The sequence below is a fragment of the Geotrypetes seraphini genome, chromosome 11 (genome assembly GCF_902459505.1).
Source record: "Geotrypetes seraphini chromosome 11, aGeoSer1.1, whole genome shotgun sequence".
Taxonomy (NCBI): Eukaryota; Metazoa; Chordata; class Amphibia; order Gymnophiona; family Dermophiidae; genus Geotrypetes; species Geotrypetes seraphini.
In genome coordinates, this window is record NC_047094.1 from 25804422 (window position 1) to 25832110 (window position 27689).

The window sequence follows — 27689 nt, forward strand, 5'->3', positions numbered from 1 at the left end:
TTGTATTTTAATGTACATCGCTTTGTATAACGATATAGCGATCCATCAAATATTTAATAAACCTTGAAACCTTAAAATATATTTAAAAAGACAAACTCATGCAAGTAAACTCTCCTGTGTATATTCTCATAATGAAATTTCCCAAATAGCACAAAAATAAGAATAAAACTCTCTAGGCAGGCTGTTAGGAGCAGTATATGAATCATCAGCATTACTACTTACTGCTCCTGAGCAATACTAACAAATTCTTAAGAGAAATAAAATTACAGCAGGTTGTTAAATACTGTACTTTGTTCTTTAAACATCTATAAGGAGTACTTCAGACACTGCAATCATAAAGCATGTACACTATGGGCCCCTTTTACAAAGTTGCAGTAGAGTACTGCACAGCGAACACGATGCAGCCCATAGCAACTGAATGGACCGTGTCGCATTTGCAGTGCGGGAATTGCTACTGCAGCTTTGTAAAGGGAAGTCATATTTGATGTTAACTAACTGGACCAATGTCTCCTCTATAAGACATTTTCTGAAATATTAAAATAACTAATAAAGTGCCATGTCTTCAATTAACAATTTTTAATTTAAGTAAACTTTATTATGTAAAATATATGTCACAGTAAAATATACACAATAAATGCCTATTCAGGCTAGAAAACACTCAAACATCCTATGTGAAAGGCTGAGCAGTGTAAAAGCTAACCAGGCTGGCTGCCTATTAGATAAATACAATCTACCACAACTGAGCAATCCAAGAGATGTTTTTGACAATCTCAGGCCACAAATAGCAACCTCAAAATTTTTAAAGCAGGATTTGGTTTTCAAATCAACAGCCTAAGAAATAAAATACCATCATTACTTCTTAGTAAGACCAGTTCAGAGGTCTATAAAAGGCTTTATTACAAGTTACTTATAACAGAAAACATTCTGATTTTAGCAGTTTTTCCTGTTCTTTATCCTTCCCCAAACCATCCAGTTAAGTCCTTTAAAATTCACTAGATTTTGTCAGATCTCGGAACCATTTCGCCTACTGGTTTCACAATTAAAAAAAAGTAAGATGCCATGTGCAATCATGATGGATGGGCTAAGTCCAGTGGCTCACTAGCAAGTGTCATGCATTGGTGTATGTGGTTCAGCTCACAGGCTTTTGCTGTGGAAGCTGCACAGGCAATGTTATAATTCCTTGGGTGAAACGGAACCTCAATCACTGAACAGAGACACTTACTGGTTAGATTTAGAATGCATGTACCAAGTTCTTGAGCAAGCTGCATTCCGTCAGCTAAGCAGTGGAAGAGTCTGTGAAAGAAGGGGAACATTCTGACTAGTTATAAAGGCAGGCAAATGATGCTATAGTTCAAACTGAGGTTAGTTCTGATTGAGCCATAAGCTCTCAGGAACAGGGAAAAACTGGTGGGTCAAAAAATAATTACGAGGTTTTAATGCAGCTCCATCAACTTCTTATGGTATTCTGTAATTCTCATCTTTGTACCTAAAAGAAGCCAAAAGCAGACCCTGGAGTGTCAGTGCAGTTCTTAGTTTGCTAATCCTGTGCAATGGTAGCCACACTAAAGATAGTATTATTTGTTCCATCTATCATATTTATTATTCAAAAGTTCTGATCTGTGGTATATTCAAGCATTTAGAAAATGCACATTATCAGGGCTGATTTCCAGTCTCCTCACCATTCCGGGTCTAGGGGGAAAGGGAAATAAGTTTGGGTGATCCAGCCCTTTGTCTTGAAACATAGGCACACACATAATTTATTTGGCTTTGTACAATGTATTCAAACTTTAAAACTGCTTATAAAAATATTAAAATTTGTCTTAATTCTCATGCTACCACATACCACCATACCATAGTAAAATTTATTTGGTTATGTTTATAGAGTGCAAGTTCCTTTTAAACCTTTCCTAATCCATATCTTCGTTTTGTTTTCCAGTTGTGAAAGCAGAGCTCTGGCTATTAATCCACTGAGTGGTGGTGATATCTCATAAAATTAAACTGAAGTGTAAAAATGGTTAAATACATTAAAAGGAACATTGCATGACTGTGGCATTTTATATATTTTAAAGCAAGGCTTACTCTATTTGTCTAACAAAAACATCCAAAACAATATGGAAATATCCTGATCACCTGGTATAGCTTCTAATGAGAATTTATTCCTTCTTAAAATAATAAATATGAGATTGAGCACCTGTGAAACTAACCACTAAATACCCTCAATAGACCACTTGATAATCAAAACCACCGCCTACTGCTTTCTCAGTCAGTGCCATAAACCCCTTATAGTCTATCATTGCTCTCTTTGTCTTCAATATCACTTTCCTGCTTAGCTTCCTCAATGTTGGTCAGGATAAACAGGCTGTGGCTGTTCATGCTTGTTAAAAGACCAATTAATTTAATTCTCACGTACAATAGCTCTTGTTTAACATTAAATATTTTTCAATCAATAATTTAGATTATTTCCATGGGACCTAAAATTATAGAACACTATTACATTTTAAAATGTTTACTGATCTGAGTTATAATAAGTGCAGAGCAATTAAACATCTGCACAGTCTACCAATAATATCTCAGTAAGCCAAAATAGCAAAGACCAGGCACGGTTTGTTTAAAGTTCCAACAGTCAATTTCAACATAAAGGCACAGAAACAATTCATCACCTGTGTTTATGAAACAAAGTCTGTTGTTTGAAGGTATATTATAGATTTAAGCTTTAAAGGAATCTGGAAGGCAGTTAATACTGTGACATTAAGAGAGTCTACTGAATGTTGTACTAATCCCCAGCTGAGTTCTAAAATATATATATATATATATATAAAATTTTGAAACATTTTAAAAGCTCTATCAAAAAAATTAAAATCGCCTTCCTTCCCCAAAACCATAGTCACTCAAACAGCCTGGTTCACTATATTAAATGTCTAGAAATATAATATTTTAATCAATTCAAAGCACCACAACTGAAGGGAACTTGTCTGTATACTAATATGGCAAATCACCAGATTGCCATGAAAATCCTGTTTATTGTAATCACAGTGCTTTTTCTTTCACTATTGCATGCCAGAGACTTGCTAGTGTAACCACTGTGCTGAGGAGTTTGCTCTTAGCATATTTTACAATGGAAACATTTTCTTATACCCACTGTTTGCTCTGAAGACATGACATTTGGACAGTCTAATATACTCTCTTACAATTCACACACGTGACAGGATATTCACTGAGAGCTGCAGAAAGAATGGTATACCAGTCAGAGAGCTGCAATTCTTCCAAATGCAATTAATCAAAAAGGGCAAAATACAATTCATTGGCAAAACTTTCTTCTACGATGTTTACACTATATGGCAGGTTGGTAAGTCAAAAATTTGAAAAACATGCAAGGTTGTCGGCGTGACACAAATTTCCTCAAGCTTTTAAAGGATCTCTGTAATGGACATAAAGAGACTCTTGACAATGTTTTACTACAGAAGAAAACAGTTCATTGACATCACTCTAACTAGCTACATATGCAACAATGTAGCTTCAAACAAATAGAACTTTTCTTGCAAATATGGGGCAATATTGTGTTTTCCCTTAAAGTCCGATTCCTGAGTTTCAGTGTAAAGAAGTCTTTTTGTAAACTCTTACTAAAATCACATCCAGCTTTTTTCCGTGAGAAATATAAATCCTGATATTGTAAGTTTTCATTTTGTGTTGAAGCATTCTGCCAATTTGTGTAAGTAACACTTCTATGGAGTTGGCTATTCCTTCGACTTTTCCATTCATTTTTCTGTGTTGTCAATTGAGATACTCCAGTGCAAGTTCTTCCATCCATCACACTCTTAAATCTAAATACCAGTTGGGACCGTGCTTTTCATCACATGAGCTCTGCACAGTAGTTATTAGCCAGACATCAGTGGATTTCAATATGAACCTGAAATTTAAAAATACAAACAAATGCACACACAAAAAATTAATGGAACGTTTACTTCAATAAACACTATGTTCTTGGTTTTATACCTAATAAGAGTATCAAAATAATCTTACAAGCATACGCGTACACAAATTGGCATACCAAGGTACAATCATCCAAGAAAAGAAGCACAAAATGCAATTATCAGAACTGAATATGGCTCAATTGATTTCCTCTCCAGATCAGGAAGGTAATAAACTTATGTATTTACAAGTGAAAGAGATGGCCTGATACAAAAATAAACAGATAAAAAGATAGTTAAAGTAAAAATTCAATGCATACATACAAAAGATGGTCTGGGAAAATGTTCATTTTTTCTTCATGTGGATTATGTGTGCATCCACATCTTCCAGACTTATGTGCATTAATTTTTATAGTGCTATCAGACATAAGCAGCGCTGTACAGGCACATTATTCTTGAACCTGTAGTTGTGTATCTCTGATCACGAAATCTGGTGTAGACAGCCTCATTTACATTTTTCTGCTCCACCTCCCCTCACTCTGAGCTATTCTGTAATTCTTCAGTTTGTACCAAAGTATATGGTCAGCCCTAGAGAAGAAAACATAACAGCGGAGGGGTATGGGTACCCTCCCCAAGAAACAAGTCTGTTCATAGTACAACATTTAACACAAAATAATTGTGAACCATTTATAACTTGTAACGAGATGGGTGCAACCTGCACTAACAGTCTTGGAGTTCTGAGAAATACCCTATGATCTCTTCAAGAAAAGAAGTGGTCTCCCATATCCTTGTTCATGCTGGATAGAGGAAAAGCAACAATATATCCAGCAATACAGATATGTCCGAGAGAAAGCAGACTAATGTACATCTGTCAGGGCAGGCTTCAAAAATGATGTGCCTATTTGCTAGAAAGAAGATTATCAAGGTAAGTACCTAATCATCCCTTCTAGTGCAATAGGCACATCATTCTTGAACATGTGGGACATACCAAACCAATCCCCTGAGTCTAGGGTGAGGCATATAAGTTTGCTGACAGTACTAAAGATCTAAATGCAGCATCAAATTTGGCCACTATATCCACCCTATAAAAAACTTTGTGAAAGTATAGAGGGAGGACCATATGGCCATTCTACAAATTTCTTCAGGGGAAACTGCTCTAGACTTTGAACACTATGCTCCTAGTAAAATGTACCTTTAAGAATACTGGAGGTCACTTTCCGCTTCTGACAAAAGCTAAAGAAATCGCCATACGAATCCACTTAGAAATGGTTGCTTTTGAAGCCGGAAGACCTCAGTAGCTAGTACCACCAGCAAAAAGAGATGGTCCAATAGTCAAAACTCATTCATCACCTCCAGATAATGAAGCAACACTGTGAACATACAGCACCTTCAGAACTTTGTCACTGTTCTTGAATGAAGGCATGGCAACCGCACTTCTCAGTTGACATGAAAATTTGAGACTACTTTCAGAAAGTAAAAGGGAACTGTTCACAGTGATACCCCAGACTCTGAAAATCTGAGCAATAGTTCTCTGCAGCTCAGACACCCGTCGTGCTGAAGTAACCGCCACTAAAAAAGCTGTTTTAACTGTCAGGTCCATCACTGACACCTTCTCCAAAGGCTCATACGAAGCTCTAAAGAGAACCCGTAGAACAAGATTAAGACTCCATGTAAAAAAAGGCTGACATATAGGAGGATGCAGACCTAATGCTTCCTTCAAGAATTTGGACACACTGGGAGAGAGGCCAATGGTCTTCTATTAGTTTGTGTCCTGAAGCACGAATGAGAGAACCAACTGCCAGGCCTTTTTCAAATTCCTCTTGGAGGAATGCTAGAACCAAAGGAATCGGAGCTGTGATCAGATCCTCACTCTTCTGTGCACACCAGCCCTGGTAGCACTTCTGAGCCTTTGCTTAGTTGGCCAATGTTGTCTGCTTCTTGGACCTTCGGAGAGTGGCAATAACCACTTCTAAAATAGCCTTTACGTGCTCATAAGCCATGCTGTAAAACTAAAGAAACACTGGATCCTCCAGGGCAATTGGGCCCTATGATAGCAACCCCAGATGAGACTTGGTCCCTCTGTAGACGTACCAGATCTGCATACCACGGACACCTTGGCAGTCTGGTGTGACAAGAACTACCAGCCCCTAGTGTGACATTATTCTCCACAGGAGTCTGCCTATTATGAACCACAGAGGGAACACATACAGAAGCTCTGCCCATGGCCACGGCTGCACCAGGGCGTCCAAATCAGTGCATCCTGGCTCATATCTTCAGCTAAAAAACCAAGCTGCTTTCCTGTTGGCTGCTGACACAATCAGATTGAATGGCAGGCATCCCTAATGACCCACAATGCTGTCGAATGCCTCCTGAGATAATGCCCACTCTGCGGGATCTAGAGTCTGCCGGCTGATACAATCCACTTCCAAATTGTCTACTTGTACATGTGCCATCGAGAGGGCCAACAAATAGATCTCCACTCACTGAAACAACATTTGAGCTTGCACATGTAGTGGAGCACTCTTGATGTCTCCTTGCTGATTGACATAGGCCAGAGGTTCTCAACATGGGGATACGCACACCATTGTCAGGGGGTGTGTGGTAAGTCTCCCACCCTCATTCTGTTATCACATATCTCCATTTTGCCAGCCCTCCCTGACTACCATGGGCCTACCAAGTTACCACCAGTTACCTTGGTAGGCCCATGGGATGGAGTTAGGAGAGAAATTAAAGGGTCAGGGCCTAGAGAGGGGAGATAACATTTGTTATGAGTTGGGGGAAGGGCGGGAAGAGGGGGAAAGGAGGGATGAGAGGTGTTGGAGGGAAGAGAGATGCCAGACCAGGGAATGGAAGGGAAGGGGGGAGAGAGAAAGATGCCAGACTGCAGGAAAGCACAGTTACTTACCGTAACAGGTGTTATCCAGGGACAGCAGGCATATATTCTCACATGTGGGTGACGTCATCTACGGAGCCCCAGCGCGGACAGCTTTTCAAGCAAACTTGCTAGAAGTTTCAAGTTTGCACACTGCACCACGCATGTGTCTGCTTCCTCGCCCACTAGAGGGCGCGTTCCACCTCGTGGTCCTCAGTTCCATCACTAGCAAAGAAGCCATCCCCGGGGAGGCGGGTGGGTTGTGAGAATATATGCCTGCTGTCCCTGGATAACACCTGTTACGGTAAGTAACTGTGCTTTATCCCAGGACAAGCAGGCATGATATTCTCACATGTGGGTGACCTCCAAGCCAACCAAAAAAGGGCAGGTGGGAGGATGGCAATTTATGAAAACAGATTACGCAACACCGACTGGCCAAACCGGCCATCGCTTCTGGACAAAGTGTCCAGGCAATAATGGGAGGTGAACGTATGAACCGAAGACCAAGTGGCAGCTTTACAAATGTCCTCCATAGGAGTAGATCGGAGGAAAGCAACCGAAGCTGCCATCGCTCTGACCTTATGCCCCGTGACACGCCCCGAGAGCGGGAGACCAGCCTGAGCGTAGCAAAAAGAAATGCAAGCAGCCACCCAGTTGGACAAGGTGCGCTTGGAAACCGGATGTCCCAGACGATTAGGATCAAAGGACAAAAACAATTGAGGAACCTTCCGATGAGACTTAGTACGTTGGAGATAAAATGCCAACGCCCTCTTACAGTCAAGAGAATGGAGCGCCGTCTCGCCAGGATGGGAGTGGGGCTTAGGAAAAAACACAAGAAGGACAATAGACTGGTTCAAGTGGAAATCCGATACAATCTTTGGCAAAAATTTCGGATTCGTGCGCAAAACCACCTTGTCATGATGAAAGACCGTGAAAGGTGGATCCGCAACCAAAGCTTGCAACTCACTAACTCTCCGAGCCGATGTGAGAGCAATCAGAAAAACCACCTTCCAAGTAAGGAATTTGAGAAGAGACATGTCCATAGGCTCAAAGGGAGGTTTCATCAGTTGAGCCAAGACAACATTCAAATCCCAAACAACAGGAGGAGGCTTCAGAGGGGGACAAACATTGATTAGCCCCTTCATGAACCGTTGCACCAGAGGGTGAAGCGAAAGAGCACGACCATCCAAGTGCCGGTGAAAAGCTGAAATGGCACTGAGATGTACCCTGACAGATGTCGTCTTCAGGCCCGAATTAGACAAATGTAACAAGTAGTCTAAAACCGAAGACAACGGGACCGAATCAGGATTCAGATGACGCGAGGAACACCAAGATGAAAATCTGGTCCACTTCTGGGAATAACAAAGCCTGGTCGAAACCTTGCGCGAGGCTTCCAAAACATCCCTCACCGGCTGAGAAACCTGGATCGAAGTTAAGGGGAAAGGAACCAAGCAGTCAGGTGCAAGGACTGAAGATTGGGATGCAACAGCGAACCCCGACTCTGAGATAGCAGAGAGGGAAACACAGGTAGAAGCAGAGGTTCCCTGACACTGAGTTGAAGAAGCAGGGAAAACCAATGCTGACGAGGCCACCGAGGCGCAATGAGAATCATCGTGGCCGCGGATGACTTGAGACGCACCAACGTTCTCATGATCAAGGGAAAAGGAGGAAACGCATACAGGAACCTCCCCCCCCAGTCCAGAAGGAAGGCATCCGCCTCCAGACGGTCCGGGGAGTACATCCTTGAACAATATAGAGGTAGTTTGCGAGTCTCCGAGGAGGCAAACAGGTCCACTTGCGGAGTCCCCCAACGGTCGAAGACCTCGCGCAGGACTCTGGAGTGGAGAGACCACTCGTGCGGCTGAAGAAGCCGACTGAGCTTGTCTGCCAAGCAGTTTTGATCTCCCTGTATATAGACCGCCTGTAGGAAGATGTTTCGGGAGATTGCCCACTCCCAAAGGCGAAGTGCCTCCCTGCAGAGGGGCCAAGAGCCCGTCCCACCTTGCTTGTTGACATAGTACATCGCTACCTGGTTGTCCGTGCGAACTAGGACTACCTGGTCGCGAAGGAGGTGGTCGAACGCACGAACCGCCATGTAAATGGCTCGAAGTTCCAGCACATTGATGTGACATCGACGGTCCTCCGACGACCACAGACCCTGGGTCCGTAGCCCGTCTAGATGGGCCCCCCACGCATACTCCGAAGAGTCCGTGGTCAGGACCTTGCGAAAGGGAGGGGCCAGAAACAGCAACCACCCGGAAAGAATGGAACAGTCGGTCCACCAACGGAGCGATCGTTTCAAAGAAGGAGTGACCGAAATGAGACGGGACACCGGATCGCAATCCTGACGCCACTGGGAGGCCAGGGTCCACTGAGAGATTCTCAGGTGCAGTCTGGCAAACGGGGTGACGTGGACCGTCGATGCCATGTGGCCCAGAAGCATCATCATGCGCTGGGCCGATACCACCTGCAGCTGCGAGACCAACCGTCCCAGCCCAACCAAGGCCGTCAAGCGAGGGCGCGGGAGGTACGCCCGCCGGCGCACAGTGTCCAGCACTGCGCCTATAAATTGAAGGGACTGGGCCGGCTGCAACTGCGACTTGGGAAAATTCACCTCGAATCCCAGTTGTTGAAGGAAGGTGATAGACTGTCGGGTCGCTGAGATAACCCCCTCCCTGGTCGTGCTTTTGATCAGCCAATCGTCCAGGTAGGGGAAAACCTGAAGGCCCCGAGTCCTCAGGGCCGCCGCGACCACGACCATGCATTTCGTGAAGACTCGAGGGGACGAAGCTAGGCCAAAGGGCAGGACCCTGTACTGAAGGTGCAAGTCCCCCACCTGGAACCTCAAAAACTTCCGGAAGGCAGGATGCACCGGCACATGAGTATATGCCTCCTTCAGGTCGAGGGAGCACATCCAGTCCCCTTCCTCCAAGAGAGGGTATAGAACCGGGAGAGACAGCATTCGAAACTTCTCCCGGACCAGGAATTTGTTGAGCTTTCTGAGGTCTAGGATAGGGCGTAGGTCCCCGGTCTTTTTCGGGACCAGAAAGTAGCGGGAGTAAAACCCGGTCCCCCGCTGATCTGCGGGAACGGGTTCGACTGCCCGAAGCTTCAACAGGGCCCGGGCCTCGGCCAGCAGGACGGGAAGCTGGCTCCGATTGCAAGTGGAAGGACCCGGAGGCATATCCGGTGGCACAGAGAAGAAATTGAGAGAGTAGCCCTCGGAGACGGTCCGGAGCACCCAGGCGTCTGATGTAATTTCGGTCCAGGCAGGGTAAAAGGACCGAAGGCGCCCCCCTATAGGCAGGGAGTCCTGAGCGGTCGCGGAGGGGAACCAGCCCCATCCGCTCAGCCCGTCAAAAAGAAGGTGCGGGCTTGGAAGGGCCCTGCGCTGGGGCTTGCGTTTGTCCCCCTCTGCCCCTCTGAGCCTGGCGTCTAGGCGGCGGTCTGGAAAAGGCGGGAGTAGATTTTTGGGGGTACCGCCTTGGGGGAGGGCGGAAGGGTTTCTGCGGCGGGGGTCTAGGCTTGGGCCGGACCAAGGAGGCCAACGAGCGCTCCTGCTCAGACAACCTCTTGGTCGCCGCCTCTAACGACTCGTCAAACAATTCGGACCCCACACAAGGCAAATCTGCAAGGCGGTCCTGCAGGTTTGGGTCCATGTCGAGGGTGCGAAGCCAGGCCAGACGGCGCATGGCCACCGCGAAGGCCGACACCCTCGAAACCAGCTCAAATGCGTCGTACAAGGCGTGAAACAGGTACAACCGCAGTTGAGACAGGTTGGACATGAATGTATCAAAACCTGCCTTCTGGGAGTCCGGTAGGGAGTCACGAAACTGAGGGAGGTCCTTCACCATACCCCGAAGATAGGAGGAAAAAGTGAAGGCATAATTTAACACCCTGGTGGCCATCAGGGAATTGGAATAAAGGCGACGGCCAAACTTGTCCAGGGTCCGGCCCTCCCTACCAGGTGGAACCGCCGCAGAAACCCGGGAAGGCTGCGACTTCTTAAGGGCAGATTCCACCAGCAAAGACTGGTGGGAGAGCTGCGCCTTGTCGAACCCTTTAGCCGGCACCGTCCTGTATTTGCCCTCCATCTTGGACGGGACTGACGTGACTGTAAGAGGGTTTGACAAATTTTTTAACCAAGTCTGCAGGAGGACCGCATTGTATGGGAGCCGAGGAGCCTCCCTAGGCGGAGTTGGAAGGTCCTGCTCCTCAAGGAACTCCTTAGAATATTGGGATCCCACCGAGAGGTCCAACCCGAGAGCCTTAGCCATGTCCTGCACAAAAACCGAGAATGAAGACGGTCTAGCAGGCGGGGAAGGAGATCTCGACTTTCTCGCCGAGGAAACAGGAGAGGCCTCGTGCGAATAATACAAAGGATCTCTCCCTGACCCCGAGCCCCATGATGTCTTCTCCACAGGCCTCGAGGGGGTAGGAGAATGTGTCCGCCTCGACGAGGCCCGGGGCGAGGACCCCGGGGTCCGGGGGACGAGAGCCCCCTCCCGTTTCCTCGGCGAGGAAGAACGGGACACCCCACGCGCCGGGGAGCGGAGAAGCTTCGGATTGTCAATGCGCAACTCCGACACCCGCAACGCCTCGCCCCCGATCGGGGAAGACCGACCGCGCCCTCGAGGCGAGCCCCGTGAGCGCTTCGGCTTCCTCGGCCGGCGCCTCGACCGAGTCCGAGTCGAGGGCAAAGACCCCCGGGAGGACCTCGAGGACGACGACGAGGAAATGCGGCGGACCCGACGCATCTTGTCCCGGGGCCGCACGCTACGCTCCGGCTGATCCCCCGAGATCGATGGTAAGACAGAAGCCGAGGCCGAGGCGGTCGGAGCCTCGACCGCCGAGACCGAGGTCAGAGGAGCCCCGGTCTCCGAGGTCGAGGGAGCCCCGGCACCCGAGGCAACAGCCGCCGGGGTCGAAGCCCGTTGCAGCTGTTCCAGGGCCCCCGACAGCTCCGATGATATGAGCGCTCTGAGGAGCTCCTGGAAAGCCGGGATCCCGACGAAAGTCGGGAGGTCCGAATCCGGGGCATGCTCCCTGGAGGGCGACCTCGGTCTCGAGTGTTCCCTCGGGGCTTGCACGGGCGGGGCCCGAGGCGTGGCCGAGGACGACCCACCCGCCTTGGTCGAAGCAGAGGACGGCTTCTTTGCAGACCCTGTAGGGGATGGAAAGGAGGACTTACCCGAGGCAGTCTTCTTTCCCGAGGTCGACTTGGAAGCCGAAGGGCGAGGAGAGGCCGAGGGCCCCGAGGTCGTCGAGGCCGAGGTCGAGGCCGGGGCCGAAGCCGAGGCCGACGTCGAGGCCTTCACCACGGGGTCCGCCGCAAACAGCTCTGCCATTCTGGCCCTCCTGCGACGGAGAGCCCTGGGCTGAAAGGTGGAACAGCGATCGCACGAGGTGGTGGGGTGTTCCGGGCCCAGACAAACGATGCACCACCGGTGGGGGTCTGTAATAGAGAGCAGCCTCTCGCACCGGCTGCACTTTTTGAAACCCGTTACAGGACGGGACATCAACGACGAAACTGGCCGGGAACGATCGACGTCCCTCGGCCACGGCTTCCGGGAGCCCCCGGAGCCCAACGAGAAGAAAAAAATTTTTTTTTTTTTTTTTGAAAAGAAAAGAATAGAATAAAAACGACACAAAAAATCGATAAGCACAGCGACCGAATAATCAGACGCGGTGTCAGGAAGCAGCGACAAAAAAGATTTAGGAGCTCACAATCCACAGGGCTTACTGGCTCCGCGGAAAAAAATGAACTGAGGACCACGAGGTGGAACGCGCCCTCTAGTGGGCGAGGAAGCAGACACATGCGTGGTGCAGTGTGCAAACTTGAAACTTCTAGCAAGTTTGCTTGAAAAGCTGTCCGCGCTGGGGCTCCGTAGATGACGTCACCCACATGTGAGAATATCATGCCTGCTTGTCCTGGGATAAGGAGAGATATCAGACTATGGGAAGGGGGGAAAGGAAGGAGAGAGATGTCGAATCACTGGGAGGAGGGAGGGAAGGAGAGAACTTGAGCTTGTACTCCTCTTGAATAATTTCCAGTACCTAGCGATCTGATGTGATCCTCGCCCACACCTCAGGACTCTGAACAAATCATACAGAACATCTGCCACATAATCCACTCCTGACATAATAAACTGGGGATCCATGTTGGCATCGGCTTCCAGAGCACAACATAACATCGAGTGGCAAATATGTGCGACATACAACACCACGGCTGCTGCATTCAACCCCAATGCTGTGTCCTCAAATTGTCTTAGGATGAAATCTAGCCTGCGGTCCTGTTCATCTTTCAACACCATTCTCCCTTTACTGGGGAGGGAGGTATGCTTGGTAACCTGTGCCACCAAGGAATCCACCTTTGGCGAAATAAATAGCTGATAAAAAATTAGCGTCCGTTGGGTAAAGTTTCATCATGGCCTCAGTCACTCCTTCTGGGACCTCCCAATGGGTCAGTCAGCATCTTAATAATGTTCAGATGGGAGGGAAAACATTTGGTTTGAAACTTAGTGCTGCTCATAAGCGAACACAGGGCAGTAGAGGTCCATGGAAGCCCTAGCTTTAATTCAGTAATAATCTCCAAAAGCACTGTGTGCTTAAACAGCCTGCACATAGTTTGGTCCTCTCCGAGATCCAGGGCTGCCACTTGTCTTTATAGATTGCAACTGATTCAAAATAATGCTGCAAAATTGATCTTTGGGAAACATATATTTGATCACGTGACTCCGTTGCTCCAGAGTCTCCACTGGCTCCCGGTTTATTTTAGAGTTCAATTTAAATGTGCTTGTATTGTTTTTAAAATCCTATATAGTATCTTTACTCCTCTCCTTCTTTTATCTTGGAATGCTTACAGACTTTCTTTTGGCAAGAGGTAACCAACAATTTAAATTATCTCTTCTTTCCAAAAAAGGGATTAAATGAGTCAATATTTTTAGTCAATCTCTGAACTTTAAGTTTTCTCAACTTTGGAATGATCTTCCATTTCTTTTAAGGAGTTCCGGCTCACTTCAATTTTTTTGCAAATCTTTAAAAACTACTTTATTTGCTAAACACTTTAAAAATTAATTTCCCAAAATTTAGTCTTATTTTTTTATGGTTTTTATTTGTTAAGTTAATTATTGTAAACCAAGTCGAGCTTTCTTAGAATGATGACTCGATATATAAAGCCAAGCCTTAGATTAGATTAGATCTAGTCCTCCCAGGTGCGATACAGAAATCTTCTATTACTAAGGATCCAGACTGGAAAGTAAAAGCATAGCTACAGAATCCACTTAGTCTCAGTCCTCTTTTGACTGTACCCCCTTATCTAGCACATGCCACTGCGATTTTAGAGGGGGGATCCTGGGTACTACCACCGCCATGACCCCTGAGAAGTCAATGTAACCACTGTAATTTAAGCATGCTTTCTACATCTTACTTATAAATTCTGGAGCAAAAACTGGACCAAGACGCCCAGGTGCTCCTTTGTTTCACTCTGGGGTTTAATGGCAGAAACAATCATCTTAGAACTCCGCCTTCTTCCCAGGCAGCTGCTCCTGCCCCCTCAAGTTTGTACAAAAGCAATCAAGGAGCACTGTAATGACAGACATGACACTACCATTCTGTTCTGTAACAAACATATCAATGAACATTATAACATTCAAGTAATTAATCAAAACAGATACCAAAACTATGTGCAGCCCGCACTAATATTATATAGAGTTCAGAGCTACTTGCATGTCCTGCTATCAAGCAGAAACTTAGACCAGACTTTACTTTCTTGTGTGTCATTTTTCTTTTCAGCTTATTTGAGACAGAGAAGTCTCCAAAGCCAGACTGATCCCAAGGCAGAAGGCAAGTGAAGCCCACTTACAGAGTGGGGCTTCAGGACCATAAGAAAGAAAATCATCGTGATAAGAACCTAACTTTTCTTTCTAGTGCAATGTGTCTATTAGTCCTGAATGCTGGGAATGTACCAAAGCAGTCCCCTGAGCCTAGGGTGGGCCCATTGAGCCTGCCTTCAAAATGGAGGACCTGAAATGGCATCTTTCCTGGCTGCTACGTCTAAAGAGCCTGGTAAAGGTATGAAGAGTAGACCAAGTAGCTGCTTTACAGATTTCCTTGTGCGAAACTGCCCGAGTCTCCGCCCATTTGGCAACTCCTCTAGTGGAGTGCACTTTCAACACAATCAGTGGCTGCTTACCACAGCCAACATACACAGAGGTAATAATGGACATTTTAAATAATCTGGAAATTGAGGCCTTAGATGCCAACCTCTCTTTTTTAGTATGACTGGTCAGAACAAAAAGGTGATCCGATACATGAAAATCATTGATAACTTCAAGGTACCAGAGAAGCACTCTCTTGATATCCAGCAAATGCAACACTTTATCCTTTTTTTTAGACCCTGTAGGGTGTAAAGTGGGCAAACAGACTTCCTGATTGATGTGGAAGGCAAAAAGGATAGAATCGTGCATAAGGAAAAGCCCTGCTTCCAGAATCTTAAGGAATGGCTCCCTAAAGGACAGAAGTTATAATTCAAAGATTCGTCTCACCGACATAATTGCCACCAGAAACACCTTCTTGACTGTAAGATCTAGAAAGGGAAGTCCCCCTTAAGGGCTCATACAGAGCTCTACTGAGATCTTGCAATACAGTGTTACGATTCTAGGATGAGAATGGGAGATGTACCGGAGGGCTCGGCCAAAGAGCCCCTCTAAAGAACTGGGCAAAATCTGGGTAAGAGATCAGATACCCTCTTTCTCCATGAGCTTGGAAACAGGAAAAGTCTGCTATCTGTACTTTCCACAATCCGACTGATAGACCTTTCTGAAATTCCTCTTGCAAAAAGTCCAGGACTACTGAAATTGGAATTCATAAAGGCTCTACATCATCCATAACACACCAGTGCTGAAAGGACTTCCAAACCCTAGCATAGGCTGCCACTGTTGATGGCCTCTTAGCTCTAAGCAGAGTAGCAAAGTCCATGTCTGAGTAATCTTTACTCATCAGGGCAGCCCATTCAAAAGTCATGCTGTAAGTCCAAAGAGCTCCAGATTCTCTACAGGGACTGGTCCCTGAGAGAAGATCCACTTTATCCCTCTGGTCTGGGGGGGGAGGGGGCAATCAGACACCACTAGGACTACCAATGCTGAATGACATGCAATCCTGCAAATGACTCAAATTAGCATAGGCCACAGGGGAAACACATACAAGAGCCCATTTTCCAGCCACGAGTGGACTAATGCATTCAACCCCACGCTTCCGAGCTCATATCTTTGGCTGGAAAAAAATTGAGCCACCTTTGTGTTTACTGCTGAGGCCATCAATCCCTCTGTGGATGACCCCTCCAAAAATAATAAACCTGCAGAGCCACTTCTGAGCAATTTACCTGCAGAAAAAAAATTGTGGGGTGGGTGTGGGGTGGCAGAAGAAACTGTCTGGGAAGGAGGTGAAAGATGATTGATAGCATTCTGCAAGCAACTTCTGGGTTCAGTTGCATAACCCTAGAATTCAGGACTACCAGACACGTTGCACTGGAAGCCATTGTTTGAAGTCTTTTCCAAAGAATTCTAGAGGTGAAAACATTTCTCTATTCATGTATCATATAAGTAACAATAACTCATACACAGAAGACAGGTCAGAGGATATTTGTTGTTCATACAGAATAGTATTACTGCTAGATGAAAACCTTAAGATTTTTGTTAAAATCTTCATAGAAGGCCCTTCATCTACTTTTTCACAGAGCTCGGATGGATTTTATCCCAAACCACAACTCTGTAGATCAGGGGTCTCCAAAGTCCCTCCTCGAGGGCCGAATCCAGTCAGGTTTTTGGGATTTCCCCAATGAATATGCATGAGATCTATTTGCCTGCACTGCTTTCAATGCATATTCATTGGGGAAATCCCAAAAACCTGACTGGATTCGGCCCTCGAGGAGGGACTTTGGAGACCCCTGCTGTAGATCATACACAGTGAATAGGAATCATTAAAGTTGCTGGCACTCTCCCTGATAATTCAGTTATTTTAGCTCTTGACACAGTAGAATGGCTTTTTAAAATTTAAAGAAAATGTGTCTTTTAGAACAAATCATAAATTGGTTGCAAGCACTAGAATCCCCTCTCCCCAACCTCTCAAATCTGCTGTACCATCACTCTCCACAACTGTACCTATCTCATTCTTTCATATCTTCTATCAGCCCCACCACCACCACTAGCAGCCCTTTATTGCTGTGTTCTGTGTTTTTAGATTTGGGTTTTTGCCATTTCTACTAGCAGACTGTCTCAGTCCTCCATAGCCCACCCCACCCCATAGATTGTGAGCCCACCGGGACAGATAGGGAAAATGCTTGAGTACCTGATTGTAAAAACTGCTTAGATAACCTTGATAGGCGGTATATAAAATCCTAATAAACTTGAAACTACTCTTCATCACCTCTCTCGGGAGCGCATTCCAGGCATCCACCACCCTCTCCGTAAAGTAGAATTTCCTAACATTGCCTTTGAATCTACCACCCCTCAATCTCAAATTATGTCCTCTGGTTTTACCATTTTCCTTTCTCTGGAAAAGATTTTGTTCTACATTAATACCGTTCAAGTATTTGAACGTCTGAATTATATCTCCCCTGTCTCTCCTTTCCTCTAGGGTATACATAGTCAGGGCTTCCAGTCTCTCCTCATACGTCTTCTGGCGCAAGCCTCCTATCATTTTCATCGCCCTCCTCTGGGCCACTTCAAGTCTTCTTACGTCCTTCGCCAGATACGGTCTCCAAAACTGAACACAATACCCCAATATTGACAGTAGTCAAGAACTTTCTTAGTTACATCGACATGCTACTCTGATGTCATTTGAGATTACTCCTCCTAGATCTCTTTCCCATTTGAGAATTTATACTGCCTTAAATTGTGAAAAGAAACAGCAAATTAATCATATATTGATATAGCAAGGATCAAGGGAATCTGCTGGAATCTGCATTATTTATTTTGAATATCCTGACTGTCTATTTTGCTGCTGCCTGTTTGGAAAATAGAAAATTATTTGCCAAAGTTTTATTCATATTATCTCAAAATTACCTATAAGAAGTATGATAATATCATAACTAGGATTATACAGCCATGCTACCATATATTTAAATTATAATACTACCATAATGCTCTCCACTCATACACATATTTACTCATTAGGTACAGTCTATAGACACCCCCCCACACACACACACACATTCTGTATAATAGAAACATAGGATGAAGGCAGATAAAGGTCAAATGGCTCATCCAGTCTGCCCATCCACAGCATCCACTAATTCCTCCTCTCCCTAATCTAATATGCAAGCAAACATTTTATAAAAATGATGTAACACAATAAAACAACTTAATTTACCTGAAGCCTCACATTCAAGATCATTGATGCAATGACGTAGAGGTAAGGAAAGTTGATCCGCAGTTTCCAGGCTAAATCAAAGAAGATGAGTAGAGTTCTGCTCAGTCCTTTTGAAAAAATTCCATACGATCTGACAACAGCAGAGTCTGAGAACCTGCAAAGCAGCTCTGACAGGACCGCCATACACACTGCTTTACTGCAAAGCGTTAGGCTGAGATGGTGCCTCTACCTTCCTGGGTGGCTCACAGCTGTCCCTGCCAGTTATTTGAGTTATTTCTTTGTAGCTTTTACACATGTCTCCAGCAGGGCAGCAGCCTGAGGAAATAAGTCAGTCATAAGTTGCTGTGTGCATATGTCCAGTATCTAATGCATCTCGGGACCTCATTCAAGAAGACCAGTGGCTGTGTAATCCTGCAGAAATTGTGCTGTGTTGTAGTAGTACTTCATCTGCTAGGGTTCACCAGCTGTTTACCTTTTCTGCAAGCAGACCAACAAGAGATGTTAAAAATAAAAAAAAGATAAACCTTTCATGCAACTATATAGTAAAAGCAACACTGAAGAGAAAATAAGGGAGAAGGGGAGGAGAGAAGAGGACAGTTTAAATGGAGTGGAATCCAAACATCCCATTTAAGAAAAAAATATTAAAATAAATCTATGTAGGATAATATAGCAAACCACTAGATTTCACCATCAATGGATTTCTAAGAATGGGCTTTAACCAGAGTATTACTGGCCCATATCAATAGATATGGCCACGCTTCTGTTTCACTAGTTGGTAGAACACATGGAACTATGTAATCTGCTTCTGGCTGCTATCACTATCTGTTGCTTACATAGCAACCATTAGGAAAATTATACAGTACAGTCATTACGTTTCACAGCAGAATTTACAACAAATGAAATATACATCTGAACCACTAAGAGCCAGCCTAGCAGAAATAATGGTATGACAGTACTAGAGGGAGGGTATGTAGTGGGGAAAGCACAAGGAGCACACTGTATGGAATTATTTTTCATTATTGAGATTCTCATGGAATGCTGAATGTTTTTTATTTCATGCCTTTTTGAATAAGAAAATATCACTTGTAAAATATTTTTGTTCCTGAATCACTGCAATGGGTGGATTTAAAGAACAGTTTCTCTCCAGCAGTTGCAACTTGGAGAAGATAAGTACAATGTTGTGCTATAGAAGATTTGAAGGTTTTCTTGTGTATAACATGCTGGAGGTGTGATGATTGCAAATATGTGAAGTTTTCACAATCGGTGTAGTTACACTGCTCTGAGCACTTGACACATATCCAGCTATCCTCCCTTGAAACAATTTACACCTATGCTGACAACATCCTTGTCCTTCTGGAGACAGACTCGAACCTCAATGACCTCTCAGAGAACATATTCTCCTGTATCTCGAACCTGCAATCTTGGGCCCACACCGTCCAAATGAAATTGAATGAATCCAAGACAAAACTTCTTTGGCTTGGCCCAAAATTAGCTCAGCTACCCACCTCAATCCCATTGTCCTCCAGCTCCACCCTGCAGCTCGAATTCTCCAGCAAGGTCCTGGGCGTCATCATTGACTCTACACTGTCCTTCAACGACCACCTCAACTCCCTGGTAAAAAAATGCTACTTCAGCCTTCATATGCTGAGGACAGTAAGATCCTGTTTCCATCAAAAACATTTTGCCGTTCTCGTCCAATCCATCATCCTCTCCAGACTGGACTATTGCAATTCCATCTTCATCTGCCTAACGAAGAAAAACCTCCACAGACTCCAGCGGATTGAAAATGCCGCGACCAAGCTTATCTTTGCAAAAAGTAAATTCGATCACGTCTCACCACTCCTCTCCAAGCTACACTGGCTTCCGATAATTTCCAGAGTCCACTTCAAATGCATCTGCCTAACTTTCAAGATCCTCCACGGCATCCTTCCTCCATTAATCCCACTGTCCTGGAATTCCTCGAATCTTAGTACCACCAGACCTACTCAAAAATCAAAACTATCCTTCCCCTCATTAAAAGGCATTTCCCACCCAGGAAAACTGGGAACTTCCCTCCTCTTCAGATTCACCGAGCTCTGGAATAACCTTACCTCCCCTCTTCGGAACCTGAGTGCTCTCCAACCCTTCCGCAAACATCTTAAAACCTGGCTTTTCTCAAAAACTTAATCACTCCCCCCTCATCTGACATCCTAGCTCTTTAACATTCCTCTTTCCTCTGATCTTCATCTAACCCCTTTCCTTGTAGTTCCTCTTTCTTCACAATTCCCTGTAAACCGTGCCGAGCTCTATGACCATGGAGATGGTGCGGTATACAAACCTAAGATTTAGTTTAGTTTAGTTGTTATTATTAGCCAACTGTCTCCTCTATGTTGTTTTATTGGCTAAAGTAGTCTATGAAGAGGATGTCTTTATCGCTTTCTTGAACTTTCTGGTATCTTTTTCTAGTTTTGGTTCCTTCGGGAGGGCATTCCACCAGCTTGGAGCCATCACCGAGAACATTCTTTTCCTGATGCTTTTGTATTTGATGTCTTTGAAGGAGTGAATTTCCACCAGCTGATTTTGGCTGGAGCATAGTGCGTGTGTTGTGTGCTGATGCAGTCTGGCTGCTAGATATTGTGGTTCAGAGAAATGAATGATCTTGTGCGTCAGCAGTAGGATCTTGAATTTCACCCTGCTTTCAATTGGGAGCTAGTGTAGTTCTTTCAGTAGTGGGTCGGCACTCATGTGCCTCGATTTTCCCAGCAGAAATCTTGCTGCTGCGTTTTGTACCATTTGTTTCTGTTTTATCATGTATTTTGGAATGCCCAGTAGGATTGCTTTGCAGTAGTCAAAACAGGATGACAAGCACCCAATTATCCTTCTGAATTTTGGGGGTTTTCTACCTGTTTGGCCACCATAAGATCATCAAATATGATCACTCCTAAGTACTTCCTCCTTATACCGTACCACTCCCTTGGGCTTTTGCAGCCCAAATGCATGACCCTGCATTTTAGATGTCAAATTCTAGACCAGTGGTTCCCAGGCTAGACGGGTTTTCAGGATAGCCCTAATGAATATGCATGGAGCAGATTTGTATGCCTGGCACCTCCAATATATACAGATCTCTCAGGCATATTCATTAGGGCTATCCTGAAAACCCGACTGGCCTGGGGGTCCTCCAGGACAGGGTTGGGAACCACTGTTCTAGACCTTTCTTCAACATTCGCTAGATCCCTCCTCATGTAATCCACACCATCATGAGTGTTTACCCTGTTGCAGATTTTGGTATCATCTGCAAGTAAGTCAGTCTTACAATATATAGCCCTTTCACAATATCACTTACAAAAAATGTAAAAAAAAAAAAATCAGACCAAGAACTAAATGATCTTTGTGACACATCATTGAGAATGTCCCTTTCCTTAGAGTGAATTCCACTTACCACAACTCTTTGTTGCCTTCCACTCAATGAGTTTATAACTTAATCAGTCATTTTAGGGCCCATACTAAGGGCACTCAGTTTATTTATAAGTCACCTGTGCAGAACTGTCTCAAAGGTGTTGTTCAAATCTAAGTACACCCTTCATCTAAAAGTCTCCCTTGATCAAACTATTTGGTCACCCAGTCAAAGAAATTAAGAAGATTTGTCTAAGAAGACCTACCTCTAATAAAACCATGCTGCCTTGGATCCTGCAATCCATTGGATTCCTGAAACATCACTCTTTTAGAAGTGTCTCCATTAATTTGTTTACTACAGAGGTCAGACTTACTGGCCTACTTTTCTCAGCTTCTGTGGAAAGGTACCACAACTGCCCTTCTCCAATCCTCTGGGACAACTGCTAACTCTAAAGAAGTATTGAATAGGTCAGACAGTGGAGCCGCCAGACATCCCTACATTTCTTCAATACCCTTGGATGTATACCATCGGGCTTCATTGATTTCTCTACTTTTAGTTTTGCTGGTTCCTCATGAATACAGTCGTCTGAAAAATTAATCAAAATCCACCATTATACTTCCATTCCTATTTGTGTTGCTTCTGCAGTCCTACTCCCAGCCCTTCATATGTGAAAACAAAACAGAAATATTGGGAAGCAATTCTGTTTTATCCTTAGCTCCTACATATTCCTCCCTTGGGCCTCACTATGCCAATTTTTCACTTCTTTCACTAGAACATCTTAAAAAAAATGTATGGTCTCTTACTGCAATATTTTATAGTTTAAGGCTAACCTCTATCTTTTCAGCTAGTATTTATGAGAACCAAAACAGTCTTCTTTTCCTCTTACTTTTATTTGCTTTCCAAATAAACCGGTTTGGCACCCTTAAAATAGCTCCTTTCAGTTTTGCCCACTGCTTTTCTACTTTCCCTAGATGTTCCCAGTCAGTTAACAACTCCTTGAGGTTTTGCCCATCTTGGCAAAGTTAGTTCTTTTAAAGTCTAGAACCTTTAATATTAAATTATATCATCTGGTGATCATTGGATGCCAAATGATCACCCACAATAACATCAGAAACATTCTCCTAATATATAAGCATTAGATCCAGTATGGCCCCCATCCTATGTGAGTTCCATTACCAACTGCTGGAACATTCTCCATGTAGAGAATCCAAGATCAGCAGTGTAGCGAGGGTGAGAGGTGCCCGAACAGTGGTGCCCCTCTCCTACTCTCATCTCCACCCCCACCACGTGCACCCCCGCTCCTTCCCCGCACATGTTACCCCTTCACCTGTACCTCTAGTTCAAGTAGTTGCTTGCGGCGGTCAACTACATGCTCCTCATGATCCTGTTGGCTCTCCCTCTAATGTCATTTCCTAAGTGCGGCACCTGGAAGTGACATCAGTGGGAGAGCCAATGGGGTCGCGAAGAGTACATTGTTGACTGCCGCGAACAACAACTTCAACTAGAGCTATGGGGGAAGGGAAGGGGGAGTATGAGTGTGGAGGGGAGGAATTGGAAGAGGCGGGATGTCGGCGCCCCCACCAACATGGCATCTGGGGCGGACTGCCCCTTCGCCCCCCCTTTACTATGCCACTGTCCAAGATATTCCTATTTCTAGATAATCCTGCAACAGAGATGCCTCAGTCAGTGTCTGGCATACTGAAATCACACACATTTGATACTTAGTAAGTCTGCTGAATATTTCTGAATGAAATTAATCTTACTTAATTGTGCAATCCAGCTTAGACATCTAATTCTAGCTAGTCAGCAGTGATATAGTTTTGCCACACCATAATAACACCTCCAAATCTCTCTTCTGTCTGGCTGCAGCTGAGTTACCTGGTTAAAATGGGGAAAATATTCATATCTTGTTTAAAAAAAACCAACTCTCAAGATCCTTTCAATAACTGGAATTCTAATTTAATAGGGAATAATGTAGTCATAGGACAAATTGTTTTCTGCTTCTGATCTTCCTCTTTATTACCAGATTATAAGAAAGTAAGCATCTTCAACCAATTCATCTTCTCCCCCAACACATTTGTTACTTTCTACCTAAATACAATAGATGTGAGATACATTGTATGCAGAATTCAGCACACAGTCCAATTTGCCAACATAATCCTCTTCATATAACACATGATGTAAACCATGAACAGAATCTTCCCCAACTCCTTGCAACTATATAAAATTCCTAAAGCATCTCAGAGAGATATTCTAGTCCTCAGCTTAGGTACTAATTTTGTTGTAATTGTTTTATTTTTTTGCCTAGTTCTCTGTAATTGCTCCTAATATGTATCATCACTACTAAGACCTTCCCAACCCAACCTAATAACCTGTCATTCCTGTCCATGGATGTGCCACACCTGAGCCTTACAAGTTATTGGGACAGTCTACCTGATCTTGAGAACTCATAATGAAATTCCTTAGCAGCAGAAACTGTCTTACTAGCTTCATGTTCAATTACTTCCCTGCTCTTGGAGACTTCTTTGGGATTATTAGTAACATAGTATATGAACCAGAAAAGATCAATTCATCCAGCTTGCCAAGGGTAAAGGTATATTCCAACTCAATTGGGTTTTTTCCTTCTGCAATTGTAGCCTGTTGGTAAGGTCTATACAATATTAGATAGCTTGTAGTAGAGTGAATCAATTTATATTTTCTCCACTCCTATCATTTCTACTAGCATAAACCAAAAACAATAATAATAAAAAAAAAGATGATACTCTTCTACTGAACTAACTTTATACATTTCTTGGCTACCATTCTGAGCCTGACACTTCTTTCCTTGGGTGCTGATGGCAAGACAAGAAGTGTATTGGCACCGGATAATCGGCACCTTATAGACTAGGTAGTTTATTGAAACATGAGCTTTTGAGGAAGGCAGTTCACTAAAAATGAAATATTGCAGAAAAAGATCATTTTGGCCCATCCAATCTGTCCATTTGTTCCTGCCTGCTGTTTTGACACAGGTCTTTCTAATTTTATATACTAAAAATACCTATCCTAAAAATCACCTCTGATGATGACACAAATACAAATGAACGGGGCCATTAGGAAAAAAACAAACAGCTGTGACTGCAGTCATCATACTATTGTGAATGGCTTATGGTTTATTGACTTGATAAACCACCTTTGGTTAAAGGTCAAGGCTATTTACAATAAAAGGCTTCTTTTGACCCCAAGAAATCTATATGAAGTTTATGTGAAGTCCAGGTTTAGCAAAAAGTGGTTTTTAATGTGTTTCCAAAAATATAACATTGACTATGCAAGTTTGCTTTTTTTTCTCACAATTTAATATAATGCAGTGTGCCTGTTTAATTTGGTGCTCTTGGCACACTATGAAAACTTAAATAACAAAAAAAACAGAAGTATTTCACAGAAAGCACTGCCAAATAAATTCAACTTTAATTGTTGCTGCTTCAGAGATAAAGGTCTTAGGTAGTGGCTCCCAAATTTCCTCGGGTCACGGTGCCCTTAGGCTACACACATTTCCTCTTAGGTCTCCCCTCCCCCCCCCCCAAACTATACTGAGTCCTAGCATTACTGGTGTGGATACTGAAGCCCCACCAGCTGAAGAGGTTCATTGCCTGAGGCTCATGCTGCCTGTGCAGTGGGCAAATTGAGGCATGTTTCAGCCACCGACAACTGCATTCCCACAAATGCATTCTTTCTCTTCCCCTCTTCCATCCAGCATCTGCCCTCCTTCTCTCCCATCCATTCTAAGGCCCCCTCTCTGTCCCCTCTACCGCACCCCCACACCTTTAAAGCGCATAGTCATTGTTAAAACAGGTCTAGCCCCAGGTATCCAAATTGTGCCCTGGATGTGTTCTTAAATGTCTGATTATGGCAAGTCATAAAACATCCAAGTCATAAACCTGCCCATACCAAGCCTCCTTGAGATTTAGAAGGACTGTGAACAACATAGAAATCCGAATAAAAAATAGGTTTCAAAATAGCGAATTGGAAAGGTTTAGCAAGAAAAACATCCAAACTTCCCTTTATGCCACTTTTTGGATGTTTTTCTTTCTTTCTTTTTTATGAGCCCTTAATTTTTTTTACTAATTTTGGGCTTCACATAAACTTCATATAAATTTCTGGTGGGACTAGTAAATGAAAAAGTGAACCACAGGTAATATTATAAATGACTGCAGTAGCAGCTATAGTAGTTTAGTGGTTGTTTGTTTTTTCTTATGGTCCTATTCGTGTTAAATTATTTGTGTCACCATGTGTTGGATATGACATGAATTTTTAAAAAGGTGACTGCATTATGTGTTTTTGATAGTTTGGTTGTCATCCACCTTACCCTGCCACTAAGAACCACATATTTTTTCTACTCTACACCGTAGATGTCTGAACTTCGCTAAAGATTTGGAATGTATAATCCCCACTAAAAAGATACAAGCTTATTTTTCTAACCCTTTATTTTGCATATAGTCAACAGGACTGACACAGCAACCCTCCTCTTTTATTCAGAATACCGTAGGTACTCTCTTAGCCTCCGACTCCTTTATTCAGAATACCACATACGTACTTCTCTGGCATACAGCGAGTCCGGTCTATGACTATCTGACATTTTTACTACGGTGGTGGCCTGTGGGCACTGCACTTCAGGAGTCCATGCCGGTCCGGTCCGGTCCGGTCGCCCCCCCCCCGACACCGTCCCCGCCCGGCCCCTTTCTCCCGACTTACTCCTCCTGCTCCCGGTCTTCATTTGGCAGCTCGTCCGCTCTCCCCGACAGCTCGAGCAGCGGTCCTCGTCGAGCAAATTCCCTCCTGCGGGATCTCCCTCAGACCGTCCCCTCTGAACCTCGCCCCAGGAAGCGGAACCCCAGGCAAACGACCCACCCCCAGCAGCGCGCGTCACCAGGCAACCAGCCGCGTGACTCACCGATGACGTCAGGTTCTTCCCAACTGCCGCCAAAAACACCTTTGTTTTTCAGTTTGTGACTGTCGCGGTGCGTGCAGGAGGCACGCGCGACCAGGGCCCGCGGTGGTTAGGTGGGTCAAAGGCACCGGTTACCGGTCTTTTTAGGTCTGGCTGGCGCAGTGACGAAGATGAAGCGCCACTAAATCCAAGGCGGGAGAGACTTCTTGGGCAGTCGAGATCCTCGTTTTACCCCTTCCACCTAGTCTTGAGTTTATATACCAAGGCAGTAGGTTTCTAATCACAGCACAGGTGCAATGACGTACGCGTGTGTGCGCCCACGATGCAGAAAGGTGCTCAGAAATTTACTTGTGCTGCATATGTTGGCGCATAGTAGAGAGAAAGACCCATTGCCCCAGACACACTACTAGATAGATTGTGAGTCCGACGGGACAGACAGGGGAAATGCTTGGGTACCTGAGCAAGTTCATATAAACCGTTCTGAGAATAAATAAATAGAGGCCAAATAGAAATTCCTGCCTATTCTAGCTCTGTTTTCAAAATGGTTGCTATGACTGGGCATCGTTCCTGCGCTGACTAGAGCACCAGGGATAGCAAGGCAGGCCTTAGGGAAGTGCATTCTTTTTTTTTTCTACTATGATTGCAAAATAATGCAATTATGACAGAATGTGTTGACGGATATAAGACAGATCCTTGGCTCATACTTAAAAAAAAAAAAAGCCAGGAAAGGAACTAAAAGGCATTTTAGAATTTTCCTATCTGCTTGAATGTTACCCACTGACCCTAGTTCAAAAATATACGAGGCATGATTAAGAAGGGGATCACAAACAGATCATAGAAGGTTATCATGCTGCTGTACCAAGCCATGGTGGCCCTCACCTGTAATACTGCATCCAGCACTGGTCGCAGTACATTAAGAAGGACACAGTACTACTTGAAAGGGTCCAGAGAAGAGCAACTAAAATGGTTAAGGGGCTGGAGCAGTTGCCATACAGCGAGAGATTAGAGAAACTGGGCCTCTTCACCCTTGAAAAGAGGAGACTGAGAGGGGACATGATCGAAACATTCAAGATAATGAAGGGAATAGACTTAGTACATAAAGACAGGTTGTTCACCCTCTCCAAGGTAGTGAGAACAAGAGGGCACTCTCTAAAGTTAAAAGGGGAAAGATTCCGTATAAACGTAAGGAAGTTCTTCACCCAGAGAGTGGTGGTAAACTGGAACGCTCTTCCGGAGGTTATT

At 44.5% G+C, this 27689-nt stretch overlaps 1 protein-coding gene across 2 annotated transcripts; it reads right to left on the minus strand.

The window, feature by feature from the left end:
* On the minus strand, nt 1-26661 carry LOC117345635 (small integral membrane protein 10-like protein 2A). Of its 2 annotated transcripts, none has more exons than XM_033914555.1 (3): nt 26451-26661; nt 18151-18627; nt 1-3907 (listed from the first exon to the last, which is right to left on the minus strand). In XM_033914555.1, exons 2-3 carry the CDS (start codon nt 18331-18333, stop codon nt 3887-3889), a joined length of 204 nt encoding a protein of 67 aa, XP_033770446.1. In that variant the 5' UTR covers nt 18334-18627; nt 26451-26661; the 3' UTR covers nt 1-3886. The 2 variants fall into 2 exon arrangements, with proteins under 2 accessions (XP_033770446.1, XP_033770445.1); XM_033914554.1 differs by lacking the exon at nt 26451-26661 and adding an exon at nt 26252-26414.
* Between the last annotated feature and the right edge of the window lie 1028 nt (nt 26662-27689).

Coding starts and splice junctions, on each gene's coding strand:
- LOC117345635 (XM_033914555.1), bottom strand. CDS start 18,333: ATGGCGGTCCTGTCAGAGCTGCTTTGCAGGTTCTCAGACTCTGCTGTT. Junction 3,908..18,150: donor TCTTGAATGTGAGGCTTCAG/GTAAATTAAGTT, acceptor TTTAAATTTCAG/GTTCATATTGAAATCCACTG.